Genomic DNA, 27,068 nt, shown 5'->3' on the forward strand with positions numbered 1-27,068 from the left:
CCATGCTCGGTACAATAATCCTCATCATCTTTACTTTTGAATTCCCTCGCTCGATCACTCCTACTATTTTGAATACCATATCCCTTTTCATTTTGAAGGTTCTTGCATAGATTGATCAACATATTACAAGCTTCATCTTTGGAGGACAAGAAAAGCACGCAGGTAAATATAGAGTAGTCATCAACTCTGACAAATGCATATTGCTTTCCTTTTAGGCTTTGAGTTCTGTTGGGACCAAAAATATCTAGATGAATAAGCTCTTTTGGTCTACTAGTAGAGACATGCTTTTTCTTCTTAAAGCTTGTCTTAGTTTGCTTCCCAAGTTGACAGACATCACACACTTTGTCCTTAACAAACTTAGCACTAGGCAAGCCTCTTACCAAGTTTTTCATTACTAATTTTGACAACAGATCCATACTTGCATATCCTAATCTCCTATGCTACAGCCAACTATTCTCATCTACGACTGTGAAGCATTGAACTTCTTAAGATATCAGGTTCTTAAATTTTATGCAATAAACATTATCAACTCAATTTGCAATAAACATGATTTTATGATTTTTACTATTTTCAACTATGCATTTGTCTTGTTTAAAGGATACTTGAAAGCCTTTATCACTTAGTTGACTAATGCTAAGCAGATTATGTTTTAACCATTCAAATAAGAACACATCATCAATCTTACTAACTTTATCGATACTAATAATTTTGCCTTTAGCATTGTCTCCAAATGTGACTTATCCACCACCATCCTCTAATGTTAATGAGGTGAACTTGGATTTATCTTCGATCATATACCTTGAGCACCCACTATCCAAGTACCATTTATCTTTTTTTGGTGTGGACCTAAAGCATACCAACAAGAAGGGATTCAATGTGTTACTTTTGGTACCCATACCTTCTTAGGCCTTTTTGAATTTGATTTATTTTCAGTTTTTGCTCTCCATACTTTCTTAATTTTAAAACTTTTTCTTTTATATGGGCATTCAAAATTTATGTGCCCTTTCTCTTTACATAGGAAACATGTAGTGTGTTCATATGTATTAGTTGAAGATGTATCAGCATAATTGTTGGAGGCTTTTAGAAAGTACCCCATATATAGAGATTTCTTCTCTTAGTGTTATTAATTCCATTAAAGCCTATTCCTTCCTTATACAAGGACATACATTGAACTCCAAAAAGTTTGTCAAAGTTTTCTTTTCCTTCAGTAAAGTTATATATGATTTTAGCTTGATCTTCAACTTTTAAGACTACAAATTTCTATATCATTTGCACTTTTACCATTTACTTGTAGCTTAACTAGTTCTTGGGACATCTTATTTATTTTATCCATGAGTTCATCAATGGTTGAGTACTTTTATTTTTTAATTAATCTAAAGGATTCTAGTTGATTCACAAGTGTTTCATTTTATTGTCTTAGAGCTATATTCCTATTGGACACATTTATGAATCTATTATGTAATGAAAACAATTCAGATTGGATTTCTCTATAAGAAGGTATACTTTTAGATGTTTCATTATAAGATTCATCACTAGTTTCATAAGATGAGGTTGAATAGGAATTTACCTCGCTTTCTTTTGCAGTGAAGCACAGGTTAGCCATCTCATGATTGCTTGATTCACTCTCTAAGTCGCTTGAACTTGAGTCATCCCAAGTTGCTTTCATTACTCTCTTTTTCTTCTTTTTTGCATCTCTCTTGAGCTATGGACAATAAGGTTTTATATGTCTTACTTTCTTACAATTATAACAGGTAGGGGGTTCATTCTTTATTTCTTTCTTATTAGTCTCACCCTTATTTTCTTTTGATCCTCTAAATTTTCTAACAAATCTCTTGTTCTTACTAAAGAATTTTCCTAAGCGTCTAGTGAACAAAGCTAGATCATCGTCATCTCTCTCATCATCCTCTTTCTCACTGGAACTATCATTTGAAACTTTTAGGGCTATTGTTTTCTTTTATTTATTACCATCAGCAGCTCTTCCATTCATCGCCATCTGATACATGAGAAGCGAACCTATTAATTCCTTTAAGTGGTTTTCAGATTTCTGCCTTCAGTTATGGTAGTGGCCTTAGGTTCCCAAATAGGAGGAAGTCCTCTAAGAACTTTCCTAATCATTTCATAGGTAGAATAGCTTTTCTTAGTGCATTAAGGGAATTAATTATATGGGTGAACCTAGTGTACATGCTGGTGATGGATTCTTGTGGGTTCATCTTAAAGGCTTCATACTCGCTTGTGAGAATGTCAATCCTACTTTCCCTAACATCTACGGTTCCCTCATAGGTAACCTCTAACTTGTCCCAAATTTCTTTAACAGATTTACAACTTATAACTCTATTGAATTTGTTTTCATCTAAGGCACAATATAGCACATTCATCGCACTAGAGTTAATTTGCATTTGTTTCATGTTTATATCATTCCATTCTTTTTCTTCTTTAGGGACTTCTTTCTTGGCTACATTTTTTGTGGAAATCAAGTCACCATGTGTGACTACTTTCCATACTTTGTAATCCATGGTTAGAAAAAAATATTCTCATTCATTGCTTCCATAAGGTGTAGTTTTCACCACAGAAGATGGGAGGTCTAGATGAAAGTTGGCCTTCGCCAAACGGGGATAATCCTAACTTGGCCATATGAATCTTTATGTTGCAACTTGTTAGGATATACTACGACCTAATCTATAATACCAATTGAAATTAGGTTGTATTCCCAATAGGGGGGGTGAATTGGGTTATTTAAAAATTATTCACTGAATTTTAAATACTTCAACCCTTAACTATTCAACTTTCCAATATATATATATATATATATATATATATAAATTATTGTTCGCGAAAAATGTCTTTGATACCGTCGACAGTTTGGGACGGTGACATTGTCCCAACAACTAGAAAACGACTAGTTTTATTTGGGGATTGCTCCCAATGGCTAGTTAACTGTTGTAAGGGCTTTTTGGCTCTAAATGCAAAGTCCATAGACTTTGTGCTTGCATTTCAGTAACTCATTCACAAAGTGCTCAATCCTCTCTTACTTATTGATCTTGTGTGAATCATTCCTTGAGAGATAAAATTGAGGATTTGATTGTATTTCATATTAGCTCATTTAAGGAGTGTTTATTTGTATATTATCTTCGTTGTAATAGGTTCGTTGTGAACCTCTTGGTGAACGTTTTATGTGAACCAAAGTGAAGACTTTTTGTGAGCATGTAGGGATTTGTTCCCGAGGGTAGGGTTGTGTACCCGAGTTTTAAGGTTTGCTCCACTAGGGAAGGAGCATTTATAGCGGATTGTTGAATCCTTGGCTTGGTGCTAAGGCGTGGACGTAGGCTTGGTGCCGAATCACGTAAAAATACCGATGTTCTTATTTCTATCCCTTACACTCTTTACTTGATATCTCATGCATGATTTATATTTAGATTGTGATATAATTTCTTATGTCTTACCAAGATATTTTATTTTGTAAAGAAATTCAATATACGCGAAAAGAGTCCATTCACCCCATCCTTTGGACTCTATATACTCCATGGGACGGCTAACATATATATATATATATATATATGTATGTATATATATACAACAATCATAACTATGTAAATTACAAGTCTTTAGATATGAATATGGATACACAAACTAAATTTACAATATGAGATAACACATTCAATTGAGCACTTGTTCGTATTATAACTTTTAGCTTCATTCAAGAAGATTCACAACAATGTACTCTAGAATAAATTTAGTGATTCGATTAATGCCTTAATAAAAATCAATATTAAGATCTTACCTTTAGAACATGTATTTTCTTCCAAAACATATTTTTTGAAATACTTGTTTAGCTTCAGCACGTAAACTTTATTCATAAAATATGTTCACAAACAAGTTAATCCTTAGATTATTTATTTTCAAACTCAAAGTTGTAAACTTTTCTGAATGTTCGAATCAATGATTTGCTCATACAACTAATACAACTAATATATATTTGATCTCAAACAAAATATGTTCAGCAAGTTCACTATGATTAAAAGGATTCCTCTTTTCAATAGATGTTTGAATATTTAACTCAACTTCAAATATTCAACAAGATTTAATATTAAGCACAAGATAATATTTATCATGTTTTTATAAAAATGAAATCATGCACGCAGTTTATAACTTGCAAAAAATAAAAAGAGTTGGGAAGAAGAAGCTGAACACCATCGTTTTTATAAGGTTCAACTGCAGCCTACGTCCTTGCCTCCAGCAATACGTTGTGAGGATTTCCTTTACCAATTTCATTACCAAGTGAAGTTACAACCTCTCTCACTCAAAGGTGGATTTCGCCTCTTTAGCAAGAATCCCCTCCTATTAGGCAACGATTCAATCCCATGAATCGTCAAAAATATAAGAAACAACAAATACTTACTTGTACAAGAAAAAGCTCCTTAAATGAGCAGACTAGTACACGTTAGATTCAAAAATAATAGTTCAAGAAGAATATAAAAGTTGAAGCTCAAAGTATATCATTGGAACTGATTGAAAGATGTGAGTTTGAAGATCAAATCGGTCTTTTCCAAGTGAAAAAATCAAGAACACATTAGTAGCCTTTTAGCAAAGAGAATACAAGAGAGTTGTGCTTGTCATTGCTTTTCAATTCATGTTCTTACCCTATTGTACAAGCATAATATGTTTAAATAAAGCACTAGGGTTTCAAAAACTTTCCCTTAAATTTTCTCTTAATTTGGAAACCCGTCACACAAGATTTGGAAACAAGATCAACACTGTTTAACGTTAAAACACTCTCATCTGTCGCCTGTCCCAGAAGGATCAGTCACCCGTGTCCCTTTAAAATCAGCATATTCTGAAACTCAGAATGGGGTTAGTCGACTGTGCCCGATAGATTAGTCACCTGTGTCTATTCTATTTAAATATTTTCAAACATAGAAGCACCACAGTCGCCTGATGAATAAACATCAATCGCCTACCTTTCAGATGACTTGTTTTTCAATAATTTTTGGTTCCAAACTTAATTCATGCATTTGAAAAGTCAATTTGGACTTTGAGAAAATATTTTCCATGAATGAATTCAGGTATCTATGTCCAATGACGTATCCTAGGAGCTTAATCAATCAATATTGAGTTTTGAAGTACTTACATAAGACTTTCATATGATTTTCCTATCTTAGTGTCTAAGCCTTCATGTTGTGAAGCTTCCATAATGTCTTCGGGGTTTTATGCACTGCTTCAATGAGTTTCATGTCTCATATGACTTGAACTTTCGTGTTTCTCATGTCTCATAGCCTTAAGTGTGATTTCCATTCAGATTCTTCAAGCATATCCACTTGAAACCATAAGATCACTTAAATCCTGAAACTTATACTCACAAAGACATGTTAAATAACCTTGATTTGTTATCATCAAAATGAGATTAAGCCAAGTTAGGCCAACATAGGGGTTCTAGATGAGGATTGCCCTTCATCGAATGGGGATACACCTATGGTTGCATTAAAATCTTTGTGTAACTTCCTATTAGGATTTTCTACAACCTATGCTCTAATAGCAATTGAAAGTAATGGTGTAGTCCCAAAAGGGGGGTGAAAGGGGTATTTTAAAAATTATTAACACAGAAGTTTGGTATATTTTAAACCTTTCACCAATATCAATCACAACACAATCAATTAAGTGGCGAACTGTACTATACAAATAGACAATCGTAGGTATATATGAAATACAAAAACACAATGTGAACTTTATCTTCATTAAATCAACAATCAACCCTGAATTCAAACAATGAGCAAGTATGTATTTATGGAAAGATTCAATAATATAACTCAAACAAGTAAGCTTTTTATGTTTAAACAATTAACCCACCAAAAACCTTTATCTTGGCTAACCTAAACTTAATTTTGAGTTTCAACAGTTGTCCGAATTTCAACTGGAAACTTAAACCACACAAATCGTTAGCAAACCAATTTAATTGCTCAAGGTAAACTTAATCAAATCTTAGCACTCAACAAATTTTCACAATACCTTTAAATCATACATAACAATTTATAATTGCAAAAATTAAAAAGATTTAAGGAAAGAAGTTTGAACACATGACTTTTTGCAAGGTTTGGCTTACCCCTTACATCATTGCCCCAAGCACCTTGCTGTGAGGATTTTCCTTTACCCACTCCATTCAATAGGTGGAGTAGCCTCTTTTCGTTGGAAGGTGAAGACCCATCTCTAACGAGAACACCCTCTCGCTAGGTAACAACTCTAACCCTGAGTTGTCCGATTACAAAACCAGCAAATCAATTTATTCGTATAATTTAAATACTCTCACAGTAGAGCAAAATTTGTACAATAATAGTCACTATGTATTCTTAATCAACAAATTGCAGTTAAAGCTCAAAAAGATATTAAAGAATTTTTTATTCATAGTATGATAAATTCAGAAGTAGAAATCAGAAAATTAATTAGGGCTTTAAGAAAATCGCACAGTAGCTTTTCAAGAAGAAATTCAGAGTATAATAGAAAGTATATTTGTGTATTTGTGCGTATTGGTTGCCCTAATGCAAAGATAATAACCCTTATATAGTTTTGGAAGAAATCTTACGTGTTCCCTAAGTTTGAAAATCATATCTTTCAATTTTGGAAAGAAATCAGCGTGTTTCGAAAGTTTAAAACAATGACTTCAATCACCTGAACCATACGTTCAATTGTCTAAATCATTTAAAATAAGGGCTCCAGTGTAAGCAATAGCAGTTTAGTCACTTGACCTTGAGAGTTCAGTCACATGACCCTGCATGTTCTGATTTCTTTTTACATTGGCAGTAGCCTATCAGTCGGCTGAGCAATAAGCCTCAATCCCTTAACCACTATATAACTCAGTGTTTTTCATATTTTGATTCCAAAACTTGTTTGTATTTACTTTGAAAAGTATTTTGGACATTATAAAGATATTTTCTAGATTCATAAGTAGGTCTCTAAGTCTAGTATTAATTCCTAAGAGCTTCAATCACAACTTTTGAGATTAAAAGTACTTACATGAGACTCTAAGAAAAATTAAATACATTTAAATCCTAAGTCTTCATGTCATATCAATACTTTAGTAGACTTGTATTCTTTATGTCTTGTAACTTTAAGGAGAGCTTTAGTCAATTTACTTCATGTTTAACCATTGTGCTTGTGAAAAATATAATACCTGAAATTTAATCTTGAAAGCTGTTGGAATTTGTGTGATCTCAAGAGGGGGGTGAATTGGGTTTTAAAATATTTTAGTTAAATTTAAATATTTGTCGATTCACCACATTTCATATCCCATTGAATATACACGCGTGTATGTAAAATAATTACCAGTGAAATCAAACATTCACGTGTGCACTATATTTATTTAAATCAAATGTGTGTATGCAAATAATTATGATATCAAATAAACATTCATACACATGAAATATTTAAAGTGCATGAAATTAAATAAGATAGAGAGAGAATGACACGCAGATTTGTTAACGAGGTTCAGCCAATACTGCCTATGTCCTCACCTTGGGCATACCCCCCCAATGATTACACTAAACCTTCTCACTTAAACGGGAAGAACAGAAGCCGTTTACATCCTCTCCTTACAGGGTGAGGAAAATCCCATTTCAATTTTTGAGTTAAACTGAACTGGTCCCACTTAAGGGACAGAGACTCCATAGATCAATTTTCGGGCTGAGACGAACTGGTCTCACTTACGAGGCTAAGACTCGCCAGTTCAATTCGGGGCTGAACCCTACCAATGCACTAAAATAATTTTTGTACATAATAGTGCTTCTAAAAATACATGCACGGATGTACACATTAACCTCATAGAATATGCACTCTCTAAAGATATGAAATAATGCTCAGTATAAAAAGGTTGTTTTTCTTAAAATAAATTTCCAATCTTTGAAAGATAATGAATATAATAAATGCTTCAAAGATTTACACCCTAATAAGATTTACTCAAAAATATTTTATCAAGGTGTAATCGGAGAACCTAGGGTTTTGCTCTTAAGGGGATTTTTGCACAGATGAGTATGCATGATTGAAAATGATGTGCAAAAATGTTCAAAAGTATAAGAAAAAGTTTCTCCAAAAATATCTCCAAAGAAAATAATCGGGAGAAGCCTTTAAGTTTACTCTCAAAATGATTTTCAGAAATGAAAAAGTATGTGAGAGTAAATTCTTATGAATGCAAAAAATAGATGCCCAAAATAAAATGTTCTCTTCAAAAAGATTTTCAAAATAATGAATGGAAAAGAAGGGAGGGTATAAAATATAACCCCAAAATGATTTTGCAATAGAAATATGTTTTGGGGAGACTTTGATTAGGATAAAATTAGAGTGAAAAAATTTTCTAATCAGAGTTGCTAATTTTGACAAATGAAGGGATATATATAGTTTTTAAGAAAAATATGACTGTAGGGACACACTAGGTATTATTTAAAATGTTTAATCAATTTTTAACCCCAATTACCTTTAATTACCTGCGGTAAAAATATGGTAACTCGAGAGATTCGATTGCCTGGACCTTGAGTTCGCTCGCCCGAATAGAAACATGAAGAAAAGTGTATTTTTCATGTTTGGGTGCCTGAGGACAGGGTCAGGTGGCTGAACTGGGCAATTTTCCAATCTTCTCGAGGTTCGGTCACCTGATAAGAAGTTTGATCTACCGAACTTCAACATTCGATCGCCCAAGGTGAATTTGAACTTGAAGTTCGGGCGCCTGGGGCAGGTGGAAAAGTCAGCATTAAAAGTTCGATCGACTGAGAACACTTAGTTCATTTTCGTTTGGTCGACCGAGGCATTTTCAATGCCATGGTTTGGTCGCCAAAAGCTCTATCATTTTAGGTTTTTAATCTGTTATCGTAAAAACGAAATTAGATCTTTTTAGGCCAACACATGTTTCTAATCATGAATGGAGAAAGGGTCAAAGCTAAAGAGCTTGGGATGGTGGTAGCATATCAAATAGAACCACGATAGTTAAGAGTTTCCATCCTTTATTACAAGAAAACCTTTAACATATTCAAGGAGCGCCCTTGCCCCTACATCATAAAAATGGTGGTCAAGCATAAGAGACTTTGCCATGAGTTTGAGACCAATCGTGATGAAGATACCAAAGTACCTTAGCAGATCAATGAAGAAAGGCTCAAATAGGTGACATTGGGTCAAATCTAAAGAAATTTTCAATAGTCAAACTTCCCTATGTTAGTGTATATAGGCCCTCAACCCCAACTTGGCAATGCATAAAATGACACCAAAAGGAGCGAACCATCAATTGAACTATACCTCTCCCAAGATGCCCCCTTCATAAAATGAAGTTATAAGCATATTGAAAAATTCTAGGTTAGGCCTATCATTAATTAGATCTTTATCAGACATGTGTTGTTAGTAAAAGGTGGGCTCCTCCAATTTCCTAGGAACAACTACATGTACATACCCAAGCCTTGACCAAAGGGGTCAAAATGGGAAGGGATGAGAAGAGTCATAAGCATGAACGGCCAAATTCAAGGAGTATAATCAAACTAAGAAAGGAAAAGAAAGAACAAAGGGGAAACTAGAGATATCTCACCAAAATAAAAGGGGAAGATTAAAGGATCCTTTGAGCATTATTGTCTGAGGAGGGGAGCAAAGTGTTGAAGGGTCAAGGAAAGGATGTATATATACACCTTTCCTATCAAACATTGCCATCGAAATGCAAAAATTTTGTCGTTTTAAACAAATAATGAGGAGCCATATAGAACAAAAGGACATTAACAAATGTGCCTTAGGAAGTGAGAAGGGCACTAGGTCTTGGAATCAAAGAAGGAGGGTGATGCCCTACAAATCGAGAAATACATCAAGCCTAATAAGTAAATCTGTCCCTTGGCACCTGAGACAATTACCTTGGAAAGCACAATAGAATCCTATGCATGCAATGAACATTTAGTCCCCCAACTTGAAACACATACTTTATATATATGAGAAAGTGTGTGCATCTATTGGGGGTATATACTAGTCATATTGGCATTGTGCTTACTATGTATCCTAGAGATGCACCCAATTAAGGAGGTTAGGTATGCCACCACCTAGCTACCACATGACATGAATGTGCACCCAAGGAGGTCAAGCGGCCATGCACTTACTATATGACCTAGAGAATGCCAAAGGAGGTCAGACTGACCATGTTACGATGTAAACTACTTAAGGTGACCCATATAGCTAGAAAATGCCCACCATATAGCCTATGAATAGTAGAAATGATGATCCTCCCTACCTAGAAATGTGTGCAAATAAAGGGTGTTATAGGCATTAATCCTCCATACTGAATGGTATAAAGGAATCAAAGGAGGTTGATTAGGCGCAACTGGCCAACACTCCTCATGTAGCTTGTGCATGGTGGTGGTGTTGATCCCTCAAACCTTAAGGCTACTAAGGGTCAGCACAACACTCACCATGTGGTACACACATAGCAAGAACAAATATAAAAAGGAGCCTAATCACCCTTTCCCAACAATTTCAATTCACCTTCATCCATCCTATTCTAAAAACTCATTCACTAGCTTGAGCATAAAAAATCCCTTAGAGACTACCCTGACCCTTCCAAGACAATCCTTTCATCGATCCTTGTCTTTTAAATACTTGAAGTACCCGAGATGGTGTGACATATTTTGGTGACAACTCCTAGAAATGTTATACCAAAACACATCTTAATTAGCTTGATTTAGCAAACCAAATGACACTTCTTTTTAAAGTAGCTCATAAACCCCCACAAAAACTTTGGCTGAAGTTCATTAAAGAAAAATGTAACTATGACCAAAAGCAAAATGAACGTACATGCCAAAGAACCTGCTAACAAAGGCTGTTTCCTAAAAACTGCCCTTAAGGGGTTCCCCAAGTTTTCACAGAGAAATGGTGAAATGAGGTTTGACTAGCCCAAAGGAAATAGACTTGTGAATAACCATAATAAAATGACACTATGTAGCTTTTCATAAGAAGCAAAGCAACTCAACTCCCAACAATGAAATGTATGAAAAATAAGATAGCAGAGAAAACAGCATATGTACCTTTCCTCAAAAGCTGACACGTTTGCATTTCCTGTATTTTACCCATCATGAAAAGCTGAGCTTTGTTGCTGAGAGGACAGACAATTATTAGAAGTATGAAACATGAGAAGGAAGTGAAGAGACTGTGTTATAACCTATTTAAGGACGTGGGTCTCGAATTCTTTCACTCACGCTTGTGGAATGGGCTTTTCTGTACCCTTATGACTGCAGGAATTTAATGGGTGAAAAAGAAAGTGGAAAGGCTGCTGATCTGTTGTAACATATTTAAGAACATGGGCTGTGCAATCTCTCCAGGTCCTATGGAATGGGCTCATCTGTAACCTTCTCTGAAAAGTTGCATTCTTTTTAATTTTTAATGACAGTGACAGAAGTAACGATTGTAAAATTAGCCATTGAACAAGCGAGCTACTCCAGCAGTTCAGCAACTTAGCTTCTTACTCTTTCTTGTTATATGGATTGTCAGTTTTCTGCTCTCTTTCTCTCTCGCTTTCTCTCTTAATTTTTATTTTTTATTTTTTATTTTTTTATCTTATCAAATTCTCATAAGCTGTCTTTCGGCAAGTTGAATGGGAATTTGATGGAGGTAACATGCGCTCTTCAGAAATGGACGGTAGAAGAGTGACAGCCACAAATCCAAGTCTGTGTACCAGATGCACCAAAATCTTTCTCTCACATATTGTTAAAACTTTATCCAAGGTTTCCATAAATAGGGGTCATGGAGTGTTCAAACAATGATGCAACTTCCACAGACCCTCCCTCCTCTTCTCTCTCTCTCTCTCGCCCTCTCTCTCTCTCTCTAAGGTAGTCGTAAAAGCATCAAGAAACTAAGTGTTTCATACGCGATCGTTTGATCAATTATCTTTCCTTTTTCTTTCTACATCCATCAAGTATATATCTTTCCCCTTTACCGCTTGTTATTTACCCTTAAGAATGGATTCATCCAAACACTTGTTTGTAGAAGGATCTGGCAGCAGTGAATCTGGGTGGACACTGTATCTTGTTTCTCCACCACGCGAAGACAATGCTGAATTAAGTGACGGTAACGGCCATGCTAACAGCGATCGTCATAGTGATGATTTCAATGACAAAGACGATAGCGATGATTCGATGGCCTCGGATGCTTCTTCTGGGCCATTTCATGTTGAAAACACTTGCAAGAATGGTGGCGATGCCAGTGGCCTAGCTCGTTTCAAGCATGGCAAGAAGTGTGAATGCACTAGAAAGTGTTCTACAAGGGAGGGAGCAAACAAACAGGAGACAGAAAATGATGAAACCAGCAGGAAAGGAAAGAAAGAGGAATCCTCTATGAGCCCGAATAAAAGTGCCGCTAGTTAATTAAGGAACTGCAATTTGAGTAGATTGATGGTAGTACTTGAACTGCTACTTGAATTTTTGTTTCAATCATGTACTTAATAATATGATATTATATATATAATGTAATGATGAGATAAAAACGGGACACATATGTTTGCATAAGCATGCGCCCTCATGGTTCGGGTGATAGATTTGTACGAAGTTCGACAGTGTGCTTTCGTCCACAGATATTGGTTATGTTGCACAATGACGACATTAATGTTGCATTGAGGCTTCAACTCTAACTTACAAATATACATTTTCTTTTCTTTTCTTTCCTTTCCATTTGTAGGGCTTTGTGCTAAATTAAAATACCCTATATGAACAATATATGGACACCACGCCTAAACTCCAAAATATAATGCTTCTTACACGATGACAGCATAGATGGTCTCTTTTCAATTCTTTATACATATATATATATATATACATATAGACACATACACATTCAGCAAAAACCGCAGGGCAATTAATAATGCAGTGTGTGTACGCGTCAGCATGTGAATTAGAATATGAAGCAATAATAACGTGAATGCTTTGCTGGAAGGAACAAAGATCACCTCACCATACAAAAACAAATGCCAATTATGAAGAATGCATTTGCACTGGCATAATGTATATGTATTAGACTACCTAAACATGCAGAGAATGGGGCAAATGCTGCAACAGCAAGGCAACTGCAAAGCATGAGTTGTACATTCAACTTATATATATATATTAAAGCACAACCACCAGGAAACCACAATTATCAATGGAAAAGCAGAAATCATGTACGTCATATAGCTAAAAATAATACGTTATACGTGTCTCCAAAACCCCCCCCCCCCCCCCAAAAAAAAAAAAAAAAGAAAGGAAAAAGAAAGAAAGGAAGAAAAAAAAAAAGGGAAAAGATGGAACAAGGAGACGATGGCAGAAAATAGCTGACACGGTCACCAAACCTTCGTGTAGGAACATGAAGGTAAAGAACAATGTTGTGAAGAAGACACATGTTCCAAGTGCAAGAACTAGGGCTTAAAACCACTTGTACAAATGAGCACCTGCCCGATATTGACCTATTTCCTCTCTACTATATATATATATTTGATAACCCCAGGACTCCAGTCACCATCGTACCACTTTGGACACTATGGTGCAGCACCAAACCCGGGGGGTGAAAGTCGTCTACCCGCACCCTTGATAATTTATCGGGGTAAACTCTCAAGGGTGAATTGAATCCCCACCAAAGTGACAAGTCGCCCTTACCACTTGAACCAACCTAGTTAAACTATACTGCATATTAAACTTGAACCTAATGCTTAACACGTGTGCACCAAAGAGGGAGCGGTGTTTTTGATTTGTAAATTAGGCATGCATTTAGCATCTTTTGGGAGCAATAAAAAAAAGTATTTAGAATACTTATCGTTTAAAATGAGCACTGTTAGCCTTGGTGGCTACATGATCTTAGTTGCCATGCTTTGATGATAACAACCCATTAGTGGTTGTAGGTAAACCAATCTTTGCATATCAAGTTATGATAAGTACAAACTCAAATGTAAAGATCAAGTAAAATCTTAATAGGTTTGATATCATAAAAAAAAAGGAGATTGTTGCCTTGGTGGCTACATAATTATATTTATTGTGTTTTGATGATATTAATCTATATATTAGTCCAAGTGTATTCTATCTTGGCATATCAAGTTAGTACACGTACAAGTGACAAATACATGAAGATACTAGATCAAATGCAAAGATTAGACCGAGTGGACGTTCAAGTACGAAAGATCAAAAAGACACTCATGTGGAAGAACTCAAGCACATCCAAGGAAACTAATATAAAATCATATGTAATGGTAAGTGTTTGAAATAATATTTGTTGTAACTCTTGTAATTTTGTTTCACGCATGTTTACTTGGCAAGAATTGAGCAAATTGCATATGCACACTAGGACATAAGAGTATATAGGATATCACTTAAATGAAAAATAAGTTTTTCATTGTTTCATACTTAAGATTTTTCAAAGGCAAAATCATGACTCATATGAAAAACATCCTTTACTCAACTTTGATAAAAATGGGACAAGTGTTAAGTGGTCTTAGTATTGTGAACTTTAATATACTTGGTCCTGGTTTAGTCAAAACTATTTTTATGTACCTAAACATTCAAGAAAATCAAGTATATTTTCATAAAGACAAGTTTTAAATCATATTAGGTTTATAATCTTTTAAAAGCTTGGTACTAGTTGGGTTTAAAATCTCAGTTATGCATCTCTCAAATTTCCTAAATACCTTTCAGTATTTGGAGCATGATTTTTACTAGAAAAATCTAAAAAGAGCGATCTTGGTATCAACAGAAAGTTAAGAAAAAATCTCACAACTTTCATGTTGATGACTTTTTCAGATTTGGGTAATTAGTTGACGATTGGGGGTAATTCGTCGATGATTTTAGGCAGAATGTAGTCTAGTTGAAACAGTCGACTAATTTGGGTAATTAGTTGACGAATTGGGTAAATTATCGACGAATTAGGTCAAATAGTCTACGATTTGCGTCAAAATTCAGTCCCCAACGGTTATAAATGGCTAGTTTTCAAAGTAAATAATTATTTTACAAGTCCAATAGCCATAAAACGGCTAGTAACCTATTTTGCCTATAAATACAAGTCCAAAGACTTGTTTTACACATTGATTTTAGTCATTATACATTATCCCCAAGCACCCTTCATTTTAGTTCATTATCTTTTTACTCAACATCTCTCTTACTCTTTATTCTAGTTGTGAATCATTACTTGGAGAGATTTGTATGAGGTTTGATTTTATTTATTATTAGCTCATTCAAAGAGCATTGGTGTTGTAAATCATTTTCATCCTCAAGTTGTAAAAAGGTTCTTGGTGAACCAAAGTGTGAGGGTTCTTGGTGAACCAAATTGCAAGGATTCTTGGTGAACCTTGCGTCATTTGGTGAGCAAAAGGGATTGGTTCTCGTGTGAAGTTTCTTGGTGAACCTTGCGGCTCTTGGTGAGCAATAGGGATTTGTTCCCATTTGTAAAGGCTTCTCCTCCAGTGAATGAGGTGTATAGTGGATTATGGAATTCTTCAGTGTATCTCAAGGCGTGAACGTAGGCAAGAGGCCGAACCATGTTACATTACAAAAAATAAGGTTATTAGTGACGGTTCAAAACAACTACTAATAATCAAAAAACTATCACTAATAGTATTAGTGACGGTTTGAAATTAGTTGTCATATTTGCGGTTACTAATACTTATTAGTGACGAATATATAAACCGTCACTAAAAGTCAAGTATTAGTGACGCTTCTTTGCCGTCACTAAAAGACAAACACCGTCACTAGAGAATCAACATTTTCTCAGATTGAAATCGCCACTAAAGCCAGGTGTTAGTGACGATTCTATAATCATCACTACTATTATGCTATTAGTGATGGTCCACAAAACCGTCATTAATGTTACTCTTTTAGTGACGATCATCCAAACCGTCATTAATATTTGGCCTTTAGTGACAAATTTTAGCCGAGAAAATGTTGGCTCTACGGTGATGATGTTAGTCTTTTAGTTACGGTTTAAAAACCGTCACTAATACTTCTCCTACAATTAGTAGTGAAGGTATTTCAAACTGTCACTAATACTTTGAAATTATTATTATTATTATTTTTTGAAATTCTTGTAAAAACATGTAATTACATTTTAGCATACATGAAATTAAACCATAATTGCTAAAACATTATTAAATTATTCAAAATTAAAATACAAATTATTCAAAATTAAAATACATGTATATAAATATATACAAATTGAAATTAAAAAATAAAAAATATTTATGTTCAGATAATAAGGAATATAGGAAAAGCCAAAAGTTGCACGTATCTGACTCGATTGTTGTCCTATCATCGTTGTAGTGTTGTGACAGCTGCAAATCCTACAAAATAATAACTATATAAGAAATTATTATACAATGTTTGAATATATATGTATTTACTATAGTAAAAAATGATTTGATAGCAAAATGATCAGACATTCGGACATTGTGTAAAAAAAATGATACAATTGTAAATAACTTAGTTTGATCCATTGAAATTTACCCCACTCATTTTGGACCTCGTATGCCCGAATTGTAAGTTTAATATTTACTATGTTTGTTTGTATTCTAACTTAGAAGTGGGAAACAAGCTACTAGCGAGGAATTTTAAGCATTGTCAACTCCAGCATGTCTAGGTCTATGTGATGGATGTGTCAGGACAAACCACATTCAGTTTGGACCTCGTATGCCTAAATTGGAAACTTGTGTGCAAAACTGTGAAGTAAGGTTACTATGTTTAAATTCTAACTTTACTTTTAAGTGGGGAAAATGCTCCCGGAGAGGAGCATTTGGGCATCGTCAGATGCGACATGTCCATGTCAATGTGATGGACATGTTGGGACCGATGACACTCAATTTGGATCTCGTATGCCCAAATTGAAAACCTGGGTGCAAAACTATGAACTAATGTTACTATGTTTATATTCTAACTTTGCTTCAAAGTGGGGAAAAAGCTCCTAGGGAGGAGTTTTTGGGGACCGTTAGATGCGACATATCTAGCTCAATGTGATGAACGTGTCGGGACTGACCACACTCAGTTTGGACCTTGTATAACCGATTTGGACTCCTGCGCGCTTAAAATGAACTAAGTTTTAAGTTTGTTTGTATTCTAACTATGCTTCTAAGTGGGGAAAAAGTTCTCAGCGAGGAGTTTTTTGGCACCGTCAGATTCGGCCCGTCCAGTTCGATGTGACATATGTGTCGGGACTAACCGCACTCGGTTTGGACCTTGTATGCTCGAATTGGACACCTAGGTGCTAAAACTAAATTAAGTTTAATTACTAAGTTTGTTTGTATTCTAACATTACTTTAGAGTGGGAAAAAACTCTCGAGGAGGAGTTTTTAGGCACCATCAGCTTTGGCATGTTTAGGTCAATGTGATGGACGTGTTGAGATTGCCGCATTCAGTTTGGACCTATGCCCAAATTGGATACCCGGGTGCAAAACTGTGAACTAAGGTTACTATGTTTATATTCTTCCTTCGCTTCTAGATGGGGAAAAAGCTCCCGGAGAGGAGTTTTTGGGCACCGTCAGATTTGACACATCCAATTCAATGCGACGAACATGTCAGGACTCAGCCAACCCAGTTTGGACCTTGTATGTTCGAATTGGACACTTGGGTGGTTAAATTGAATTAAGTAAACTAAGTTTGCCTCTAAGCGTATAATTTTCAATTGGGATGAAATTTTTGGGCACCGTGAACTCCGGCACGTCAAACTCAATGTCATAGACATGTCGGAACTGAACACACTCTGTTTGGACCTTGTATGCTTGACTTGGACACCTAAGTGCTTAAAATGAATTAAGTTTACTAAGTTTGTTTATATTCTAACTTTGCTTCTAAGTGGGAAAAGCTCCCAACGAGAACTTTTTAGGCGCTGTCGGCTCCGACACATCCAGTTCGCTATTATGGACTTCTCATGTAATTTCCCAACCTGGGTTTACCAGGGAGCACTACGTCACTCCTCCTTCACCTGGACTAGACTATAGAGGGCGGGCCTTGTTGGACTAATGATTGGCTCCACAAACAAACACGTGTCCTTTTCAGTATGTTTTTTCCTCACTCGCACACTTCTTGAGAAAACTTCCCAGAAGGTCACTCATCCCAAGATTACTCCAAGCCAAACACGCTTAACTATGGAGTTCTCATGGGAAATTTCCCGAAAAGAAAGGTAAACCTTGTTGATATGGGTAGTAACATTAAAACCTTTGCCTTTCTTCCATGGGGTATCACATTCTCCCCTACTTACAGAACACAACGTCCTCATTGCGAACCCACATTTCAAAACCCAAGCAATGTGAATCTTATCAAACTTTCGGCTGGGTAATTGCATTGATACCATTTTGTAACACCCCAACCTGGGTCTGCCAGGGAGCACTGTGTCTCTCCTCCTCCACCTAAACCAGACAACAAGGGGCTAGCCTTATCGGACTAATGACTGGCCCCACATACTAACACGTATCATTTTCAGTGTGTTTTGTCCTCACTCACACACTTCCTGAGAAAACTTCTCAAAAGGTCACCCATCCCAAGACTACTCCAAGCCAAGTATGCTTAACCATTGAGTTCTTATGGGAAGACTCCCGAAAAGAAAGGTGCACCTTGTTGATATATGTAGTAATGTCAAATCCGTTTGAAGTCTTTCTTCCACAGGATATTACATTCTCCCCCATTTACAGAACGCAATCTTATCATTGCAAAACCACATTTCCAGACCCAGGTGATGTAAATCTCATCAAACTTCCGGCTGGTAATTGTTCTGATACCATTTGTAATGCTCGAACCTAGGTCTGCTAGGAAGCACTACATCTCTCCTCCTCCACTTCGACCAGACAACAAGGGCGGGTCTTATCAAACTAATGAGTAGCTTCACAAACCAGCACGTGTCCTTTTCAATATGTTTTGTCCTCACTCACACACTTCCTTAGAAAAATTCTCATTAGGTCACCTATCCCAAGATTACTCCAAGCCAAGCACGCTTAACCGTGGAGTTATTATGAGAAGGCTCCCAAAAAGAAAAGTGCACCTTGTTGATATGGGTAGTAACATCAAATCCTTTTTAAGCCTTTCTTTCATAGGGTATCACATGTCGAGACTAACCCAACTCAATTTGGACGTTGTATGCCCATTTTGGACTTGTTGTGCAGGTCATACTGTTCAAACTTGGGAACCGATAGCTCATTTTATATAGGTTTAGTTACTGCTAGTCATTTTACTTACTAGTATCGTGGTGGTAATTTGTTGTTGCAAAAACAAGCGTATTTTACGTTTTTTGGCACCTTGAACTCCATTTTTGACTTGTTTTGTAGGTCATATGACTTAAATTTGGGAACTGTTGCCTCAATTGATGCAAGTTTAGTTCCCTTGGGTCTTTATTCATATGAGTATGCTGGAAGTAGTGAGTTTGTGTAAAAAATATGCATATTTCACGTTTTAGGCACCTTAAACCCCATTTTTATTTGTTTTGTAATCATACATTTCAAACCAAGGAATGGTCAGCTAATTTGACACAGATTTAGTTCCCATGGGTCATTTTATTAACAAGCATTGTAATGGTAATTGGTTTGCAACAAAAACATGCATACTCCATATCTTGGGCACCTTGAATCCCGAGTTTGACCTTTTTTGTATGTTATATACAGTACAAGCATGGGGACCATTGGCTCTTTTCTTTCAAGACTACTTCCCATAAGTCATTTTACCAATGAGAACCACAGGTAGTTGGTTTGTGATAGGAACAAACATATTCCACATTTTGGGTACCTTGAACCCATATTTGGACTTATTTTGTAGGTTATACTATTCAAACTTAGGAATCGTCGACTTATTCGATGTTGGTTTAGTTCCTGCAGGTAAGTTTACTTAAAATTATTGTGGCAGTAGTTCATTTGTGACAAAAACAAGTTTATTTTATGTTTTGGTCACCTTAAACCCCATTTTGACTTGTTTTGTAGGTCATATGATACAAACATGGGAATCATTGGCAAATTTACGAACAAGTTAAATTCCCATGGGTCATTTTACTTATGAGTATGGTGGTAGTAGTTGGTTTGTTTCTTAATTTATTGCATTGCTCTCAAAAGTAGTGGGTTTGTAACGTGAACAAGAATATTCCATTTTTGAATGAAAAAGCCAAAGTGAACATCAAACAAAACATTTCTTATGACACCAGCATCAAAAAAATATAATATAGTAGAATTAAAATTGACAAACAAATATATAAAATAGTATCAACACTCATCTTACAATCACTTAAGGTTTGAATTTGGTTTAATGAGATAAGAAGCCACCGACATCATCTGGACGAGATTGGTGCATCACTTGTTCCATATGCACTTTCCAGGTCATCACTTGTTCTATCTGCGCTTCAAAACTAGGACACCTTCTCTTTCAACTGTTGGTTCTCTATTTCCATGTAATTACATCCAGAGAACCATCTCCTCATTTTGAGACTAAGCCACTCGACGCACTCGGTTAAGCTCAGCACAAGATTCCACACTCAAAGAAGATGACGATTTCAGGGCGATATATTCATTCCCAAGACCATTCAATCTGCCCCATGCGTATTCCCGAAGCATCTGAGTGAAAATCTTGTCATTCATCTTTGGCTGAATCCCCTCCAGAACCGGTGTCATCCTTAGCTCAACCGTCCTCACCTATTATCAATGAAAATATTAGAAAATGAAGAAATAAGAATAAAACTCTGACGTTCGGAATAAAATGATGAACTAAATAATATATTTCACTTACAAGTTTGCGTTGTGTAACCTAGCACCACTCCCCCGATGGCCTCTAATGTGCTCTCTAATAAAGATCAGGCCTCGGCTCCAGCTTGCTAGTGAGGGGATCATGCAACATTATCGTATAAACTTTCATTAATATGAATGTAAACAAGTGTAAACATAAATAACGGTTGTCATGTAATGCTCAGATAGTCTTATAGAAATTATCTTTCGATGGCGTACAAATAATTTTGACCCACAGCAATGCATCGAATCAAGCTTGTTTTCGTTCATACCATTTTTCACACAGATAGCCAAAAAAAAAAGATGCAATGAGTTTTCATCAGCCACATCAATACAAAAAAGTAGTTATTATAATACAAATACATCACCTGATAGGTAGGGTCACAGAAATGGCGACACACCACCACCGAATCCTCCAGGGAGATCCCATCATATGGGTGTGCTTCAGCCTGATCTCTCATCTTCGTAAAATGGGAGTGCATTTTGGTACAATGTGTCTTACATTTTTTGTAGAATTGCATGTCTACCGCCTTTATTACATGGTCTGTGGTGAGAATGTCCATATCAAACTCCCCTTACATATGAAATACAGTTAGAATGTTAGACAGTTGCTTGGATAGTATATTAAAAGTCAAAAAAAAAAAAAAAGGTTTGGGATTACTTACCAAGATGCGCCTATAAAGAATCATGCGCTGAGCCTTAGTCACCTATGGCCAAGTGAAGGCGGTGACTGAAGTTTATTCTTGTCATATAATGTCGAGCTCCAACGTCCAACCTTGGCACCAATGGCCAATCGGGGCCGTGTAGCCTGGAGGGATGCCTCTCCGGATCCGTTGCCTAGTCCTTTCCAGGTGCCTGACTCACTCGAAAAATGAGCAGTTCGAAAGCTATCCCAAGTATAGGAGTTCTATCGTGTAATATTAAGCCCAAGGGCTAGATCGTCTCCTCAGGGAATGCGTTTAATCTCAGATTTTACGTTCGTCCAATCGAAAACAAAAATGCACTGAACTCAGTTCAGATTCAGGGTTTTTCAAGATTGTTCAATTTCACTTTTGATGAATTAAATGACACGTAATTTAAAACCCTAAACTAACATGCACTAAATAAAAGAAAACAAGAATAGAAACCCTACGTCTACTTAAAGAAACATTAGGACACGCGTTAATAAAAACTGGAAACCTAAAACATGGAACTAAAACATGCAAGAATGGAAACTCTAATCTACCTAAGGAAACATCGAAACACGCACTAATTAAAAATGGTATCATCAATCATGGAATTAAAGCACATAATGGAAACTCAATCACACACACACACATTAAAAATCGAAACTTTAACAAAAATCAAGAACTCGAACCAAAATAAAAAAAAACACAAACAAAAACCTAAATTTAAATGCTATCGAAACACAATAAAAATGCAAACTTTGATAAATCTGACCCTAATTAAGCTGAGCTTCAAAAAGAACCAAAAATTAAAAACATTCGCAATTCAAAATTTCAAATAACCCAATAAAAAATTAATACTTAACAATTATCCAACTAACACAATATTCAAATTCAAAACTTTAAATAATCTTCAAAAGATAACATTTAACACTTATTCAACTAACCAAAAATTATATAAAAAGAAAGAAAAGATGAGAGAAAGAGAAAAAGAAAAGCCATGAAAGCTTTAGGCCGTGGCAGCAGGGTGCTGTGCTATGGACTGTGCAGCAGCTCGTGGAGGCTCACGGGTGGTTTGTTGATTCACGTACAGCAGAGAGGCTGGAGGTTGGGTAAGAGAAAGCAAAGAAATTGGAGAGACGAGAAGAAGGAGAGCAGGGAAGAATAAGAGAGAAGAGACAAAGAGCAAAGCAGAATTGAAAAGAACAAATAAAACAAACTAAAGAAGAAGAAGAAAAAGAAGAGGAAGGAGAAGAGGAGAATGGGGAGCCATGGGGGCTGCCTATGCAGGAAGAGAAAGAGAAGGGTTAAATAGGATAAGGGGGGAAAGCCCTAGACCCAAATAGGAAACCCGAATTGCTATATTTTTTCATTTTTTTCATCCTCTGTTCATCACAAATCGGACTCTTTTGGAGCTTGTATCTCACAAAACTCAAAACATGAAAGTTGTAGATGATCCTTTCCTCTTTCTCCAGAAATTTGAATCGTCTCAATTGGAGCTTGGACGGAAAAGTTATGTATAAAATACGAACAGGTATCGGTTTTGATTCCCGGGAATTTTCCTGCGACAAAAAATTACCAAAACTTCATAAATAGTGTAATAAAGTTCAAGAATGATGATTTTGGCATTTTATTAAAATATTGGACAATTTTAGACATTTAATTAAAAATATAAACCGTAAAGCCCGGGTTAAACATCCAATTATGCAGTTTTGACGCATAATCACACCTCCCAACTAACGTTTTGCTAGTCTCTAGCAAATGACGTGAATGAATTTCAGCGCGGTGCCTACAACTACAAACTCCAATAATCATGAAATCAATGCAAATGCGACAATATTATACCATTTCACATACAAGAACATAACTAAATTTCACACAAGCTCGTTCATATTCAATGCACACGACTCCAAAGCACGTCACTCATGCAAGTTTCATCATTTATATGTCATTTAAGAGTAGTATATTGACATGAAGTTAATCAGTGGCACCTTCAGAGTTAATGCAATCATATAAGTTCGAGTATAAACAGGTAAACTCTCGAGGTGTGTGTGATGTGTGTGACTCAGTACACCTAGGACGCCAGTGGACACCTACAGAACGATTGCTTTGACTCGGCCTAACTGGTATACCCTCAAGAACACTCAAAAGGAATGAGTTCACTCATCATATGTGAGGAGGAGTGTTGCGATCAAACATCCCATATATTAAAAGGAACAACGCTAAGTATATGGAGTGGACTAGTCTGGAAAGGATCTAGCCTATCTATGAGGTGTCGGGTCCTTCACCCTAGCATCTTCTCACCTACTCGTCATATCCAACTGAGACCACCCTAGATCAACTTACTCGCAAACTTGTCGTGAATGTATCTGAGGCATTAATCAGTTGAAGAATCTTCATATGTGGAAAATATGTGTCGTCCTTGACTTTTGTGATATGTATGGGCCAGCATTGACATTTCATTTCATGCGCATGTGTATTGCTTATTCTTTTTTTTCTCTGCTCATTCTTTATTTTCTGACTTTTCTTGATCAATAAGGAAAATATTAACACTTCTTTTGTAATCTTCATACCATCAATGGGAATTGAGCTCGAATAGAAGTTTATGAATTAAGTCTATCTCTAGGGGTGGTTCAGCCTTCACATTTTGAGTAGGCTACAAGACCTAGGTTTCTATCTCCCCACTAGGTGTCACCTCTAGGCTAGCAAATCAAAAACAGAGACTAGTGTACAAGGAATCATCCAGAAAAAGAGAATTGAGTTCTGTGAACTCTGATTTGATATTAACGGTCAAAAGGACGATAAATAGCTCAAGGATATGTCACAAGGTGTCATAGTCGCCACGGGTGTTCTCTCAGTGCTCACAAGAAACCCTAAGTGCAATGAATCACGTGAATGTGTTTATTTAGCCTCGTGAGATGCATGTAGATACAAGAAATTATATAGCCAAATTAACACGAATGTACTACCAATCGATTCTTCATGGAGTCATAAAATCATATAAAGATAAACTATGCATGATTGACTCAAGTGTGTCATTCTAAAGTAATACGCAAGTATGTGAAAGGTATACACAGTGTTAAGCATGGCATAGTGCAGTGCAATACCTCAGTGCTCCTCCTTTCTTTCTCTCTCTTTCTTTTTGATTTTTTTTTTTTTGATTTTTTTTTTTTTTTTTTTTTTTTTGTTTTTGTTTTGAAATAATAAAACTCGGTACGTGTATGTGCACAGTGTCACATGCGAATGCTCATCCCCCCCAACTAAAGTGGAACATTGTCCTCAATGTGAAAGCATAGGGGAAATAGAAAGGACTGTGCACGGGAAAAGTAAAGCGTACCTGAGTGGCGAAATAACAAAAATCGAACTACGAGAAAATAAACCTGAAAACTAACTAAAAATAAAATAAGATAAAATAAAGAGAAAATAAGGGAAAGAAAAACATCACAATTGTTTGGCGGAGGCTCAGGAGGAATTTCTTCTGGTGGCCGCAAGTCTATAAATTGCATCGGCGGTTCTCCAAATTTGAGCTGCCACAATCGATCAGTCGTTATACCTGCACGAAAATTAGCCTCAAATGAATTAATGCATGTCAAAATACCAAACAATACGTGCGCAGGTTGACCCTCGTGTGTGGACAAGAAAGGGTCTTTATTCAACATTGTGTCCAGGAAATGTGCTTCTTTACGAACTAATGTGTGATAGGAAGTTATCAGAATAATTACCTGCAGTTCTTCAAAAGCATTAACATTAAAGGTTTTACCTGGTTCCTTAAAAATTAGGTTCTCACCAGTCTGGTCACCCTTTTTATCGGGTGTACATATCATCATACCACTGCAAGAGTCTGCCTCCACATTAGGTTCCTTAACATCTGATTCAGGCAGGAGTGACGGTTTCATGGTTTCTGAGCTCGGAGCATGAGGTACCACAGGTTGGTACTCCGTATGAGTATCAGTCTCATCATCAACTAAATGCTCTGCTTTTGGCCCTGTTTCCTCTTATTTTTCTTTGATCTCTTCTGGTTCAGCCATGACTTCTAGTGCTGGGACAACTGGTTGTTCGACGATGAGCATCTCAGGTTGGGGAAATTCTTTCTCGCTTCTCGAAGTGGTGGTGGTCTCTGCTGTCTCTAGAGAAACATCGTGTATTTGTTGGTGTAGCTGCTGGTACTCTTGAGGACTAGGCTGAGGTTCCACAGGCAATTCTTCATTTTCTAAGATGTCCAACTGCGTGCTTATCGCATTAATGGTATCTCGCAATTCATTATTATGATCAACTTGAGTTTGCATGAACTGCTGGAGCATGTTCGCCATCTGTGTTATACTATCCTCCAAAAGGTTTGACGACGTACAGCTCGGAGAGATCTGTTGTGGCTGATATTGAGGCGGAGGGTTGTTTGGGCAGTTTGGTGGTTCATATGCATCACCACCACCGATTGTGCTGATAGGGTGTGCAGTCATGGGTGCCTGAGTATATCGTGTGTTGCACTGTGGGATATTGTCAGCTAAGTAATCAAAGAATGATAATACCTGATCTGGATCCTCGCTAACGGGCTCTCCATTAGACATAGTCTGGACAAAACACTTGCAATCAGGGGTAAGAGCAGTATAAAAATAATCAGCTAACCTCCATGAGTCGAACCCGTGATGTGGACAAGTGCGTAGTAGATCCTTGAATCGCTCCCAGCAAGCCCCAAATGTCTCATCATCTTGTTGCACAAAATTAAGAATCTGTTCCTGCAAAAATTGAGTTTTCTGTAAGGGACAAAACGCATGCAGGAATTCACGCTCCATATCAGTCCAATTAGTGATAGAATAGGGTCTCATAGAATGAAACCAAATCAGTGCCCTATCCTGCAAAGTAGCAAGAAATAAATTCAGTCTGGTAGATTCGTCAGCTCTAGCATGAGAGAAAAACATGTTGTAGGTTAACTCAAACTCTGCTAGGTGCTGATAAGGGCACTCAGATTCCGTCCCGTAAAACTCGGGTAACAATGACGTCCTTCCACGCTGCATCATGAAATTAAGCTCGTCATAAGGCAAAACAGTGGAAGAGGATGCAGTGGCATATTCAAGCTGCAAAAAATCCATTATCGTGCGCGGTGCAGGTGCAGCCATTTTTCAAAACTCAAATTTTTTTTTTTTGTTTTTGTTTTCTATTTTCTTTTTCTTTTTCTTAAAACTAATAAAAATGATCGGAAAAACGTAAATTTGAGACTAAGAACGACATTCCCCGGCAACGGCGCCAAAAACTTGACTCACTCAAAAAATGAGCAGCTCGAAAGCTATCCCAAGTATAGGAGTTCTATCATGTAATATTAAGCCCAAGGGCTAGATCGTCTCCTCAGGGAATGCGTTTAATCTCAGATTTTACGTTCGTCCAATCGAAAACAAAAATGCACTGAACTCGGTTCAGATTCAGGGTTTTTCAAGATTGTTCAATTTCACTTTTGATGAATTAAATGACACATAATTTAAAACTCTAAACTAACATGCACTAAATAAAAGAAAACAAGAATAGAAACCCTACGTCTACTTAAAGAAACATTAGGACACGCGTTAATAAAAACTGGAAACCTAAAACATGGAACTAAAACATGCAAGAATGGAAACTCTAATCTACCTAAGGAAACATCGAAACACGCACTAATTAAAAATGGTAACATCAATCATGGAATTAAAGCAGATAATGGAAACTCAATCACACACACATAC

The 27,068-nt window shown here is 36.3% G+C and overlaps 1 protein-coding gene across 1 annotated transcript; it reads left to right on the top strand.

Moving 5' to 3' along the window:
- Positions 1-11,535: 11,535 nt before the first annotated feature.
- On the top strand, positions 11,536-12,496 carry LOC131162418 (protein SOB FIVE-LIKE 3). Its single transcript, XM_058118869.1, has one exon. The coding sequence runs from the start codon at positions 11,955-11,957 to the stop codon at positions 12,357-12,359; it is 405 nt and encodes a 134-aa protein (XP_057974852.1). The 5' UTR covers positions 11,536-11,954; the 3' UTR covers positions 12,360-12,496.
- Positions 12,497-27,068: the final 14,572 nt, after the last annotated feature.

The sequence above is a fragment of the Malania oleifera genome, chromosome 1 (genome assembly GCF_029873635.1).
Source record: "Malania oleifera isolate guangnan ecotype guangnan chromosome 1, ASM2987363v1, whole genome shotgun sequence".
Taxonomy (NCBI): domain Eukaryota; kingdom Viridiplantae; phylum Streptophyta; class Magnoliopsida; order Santalales; family Ximeniaceae; genus Malania; species Malania oleifera.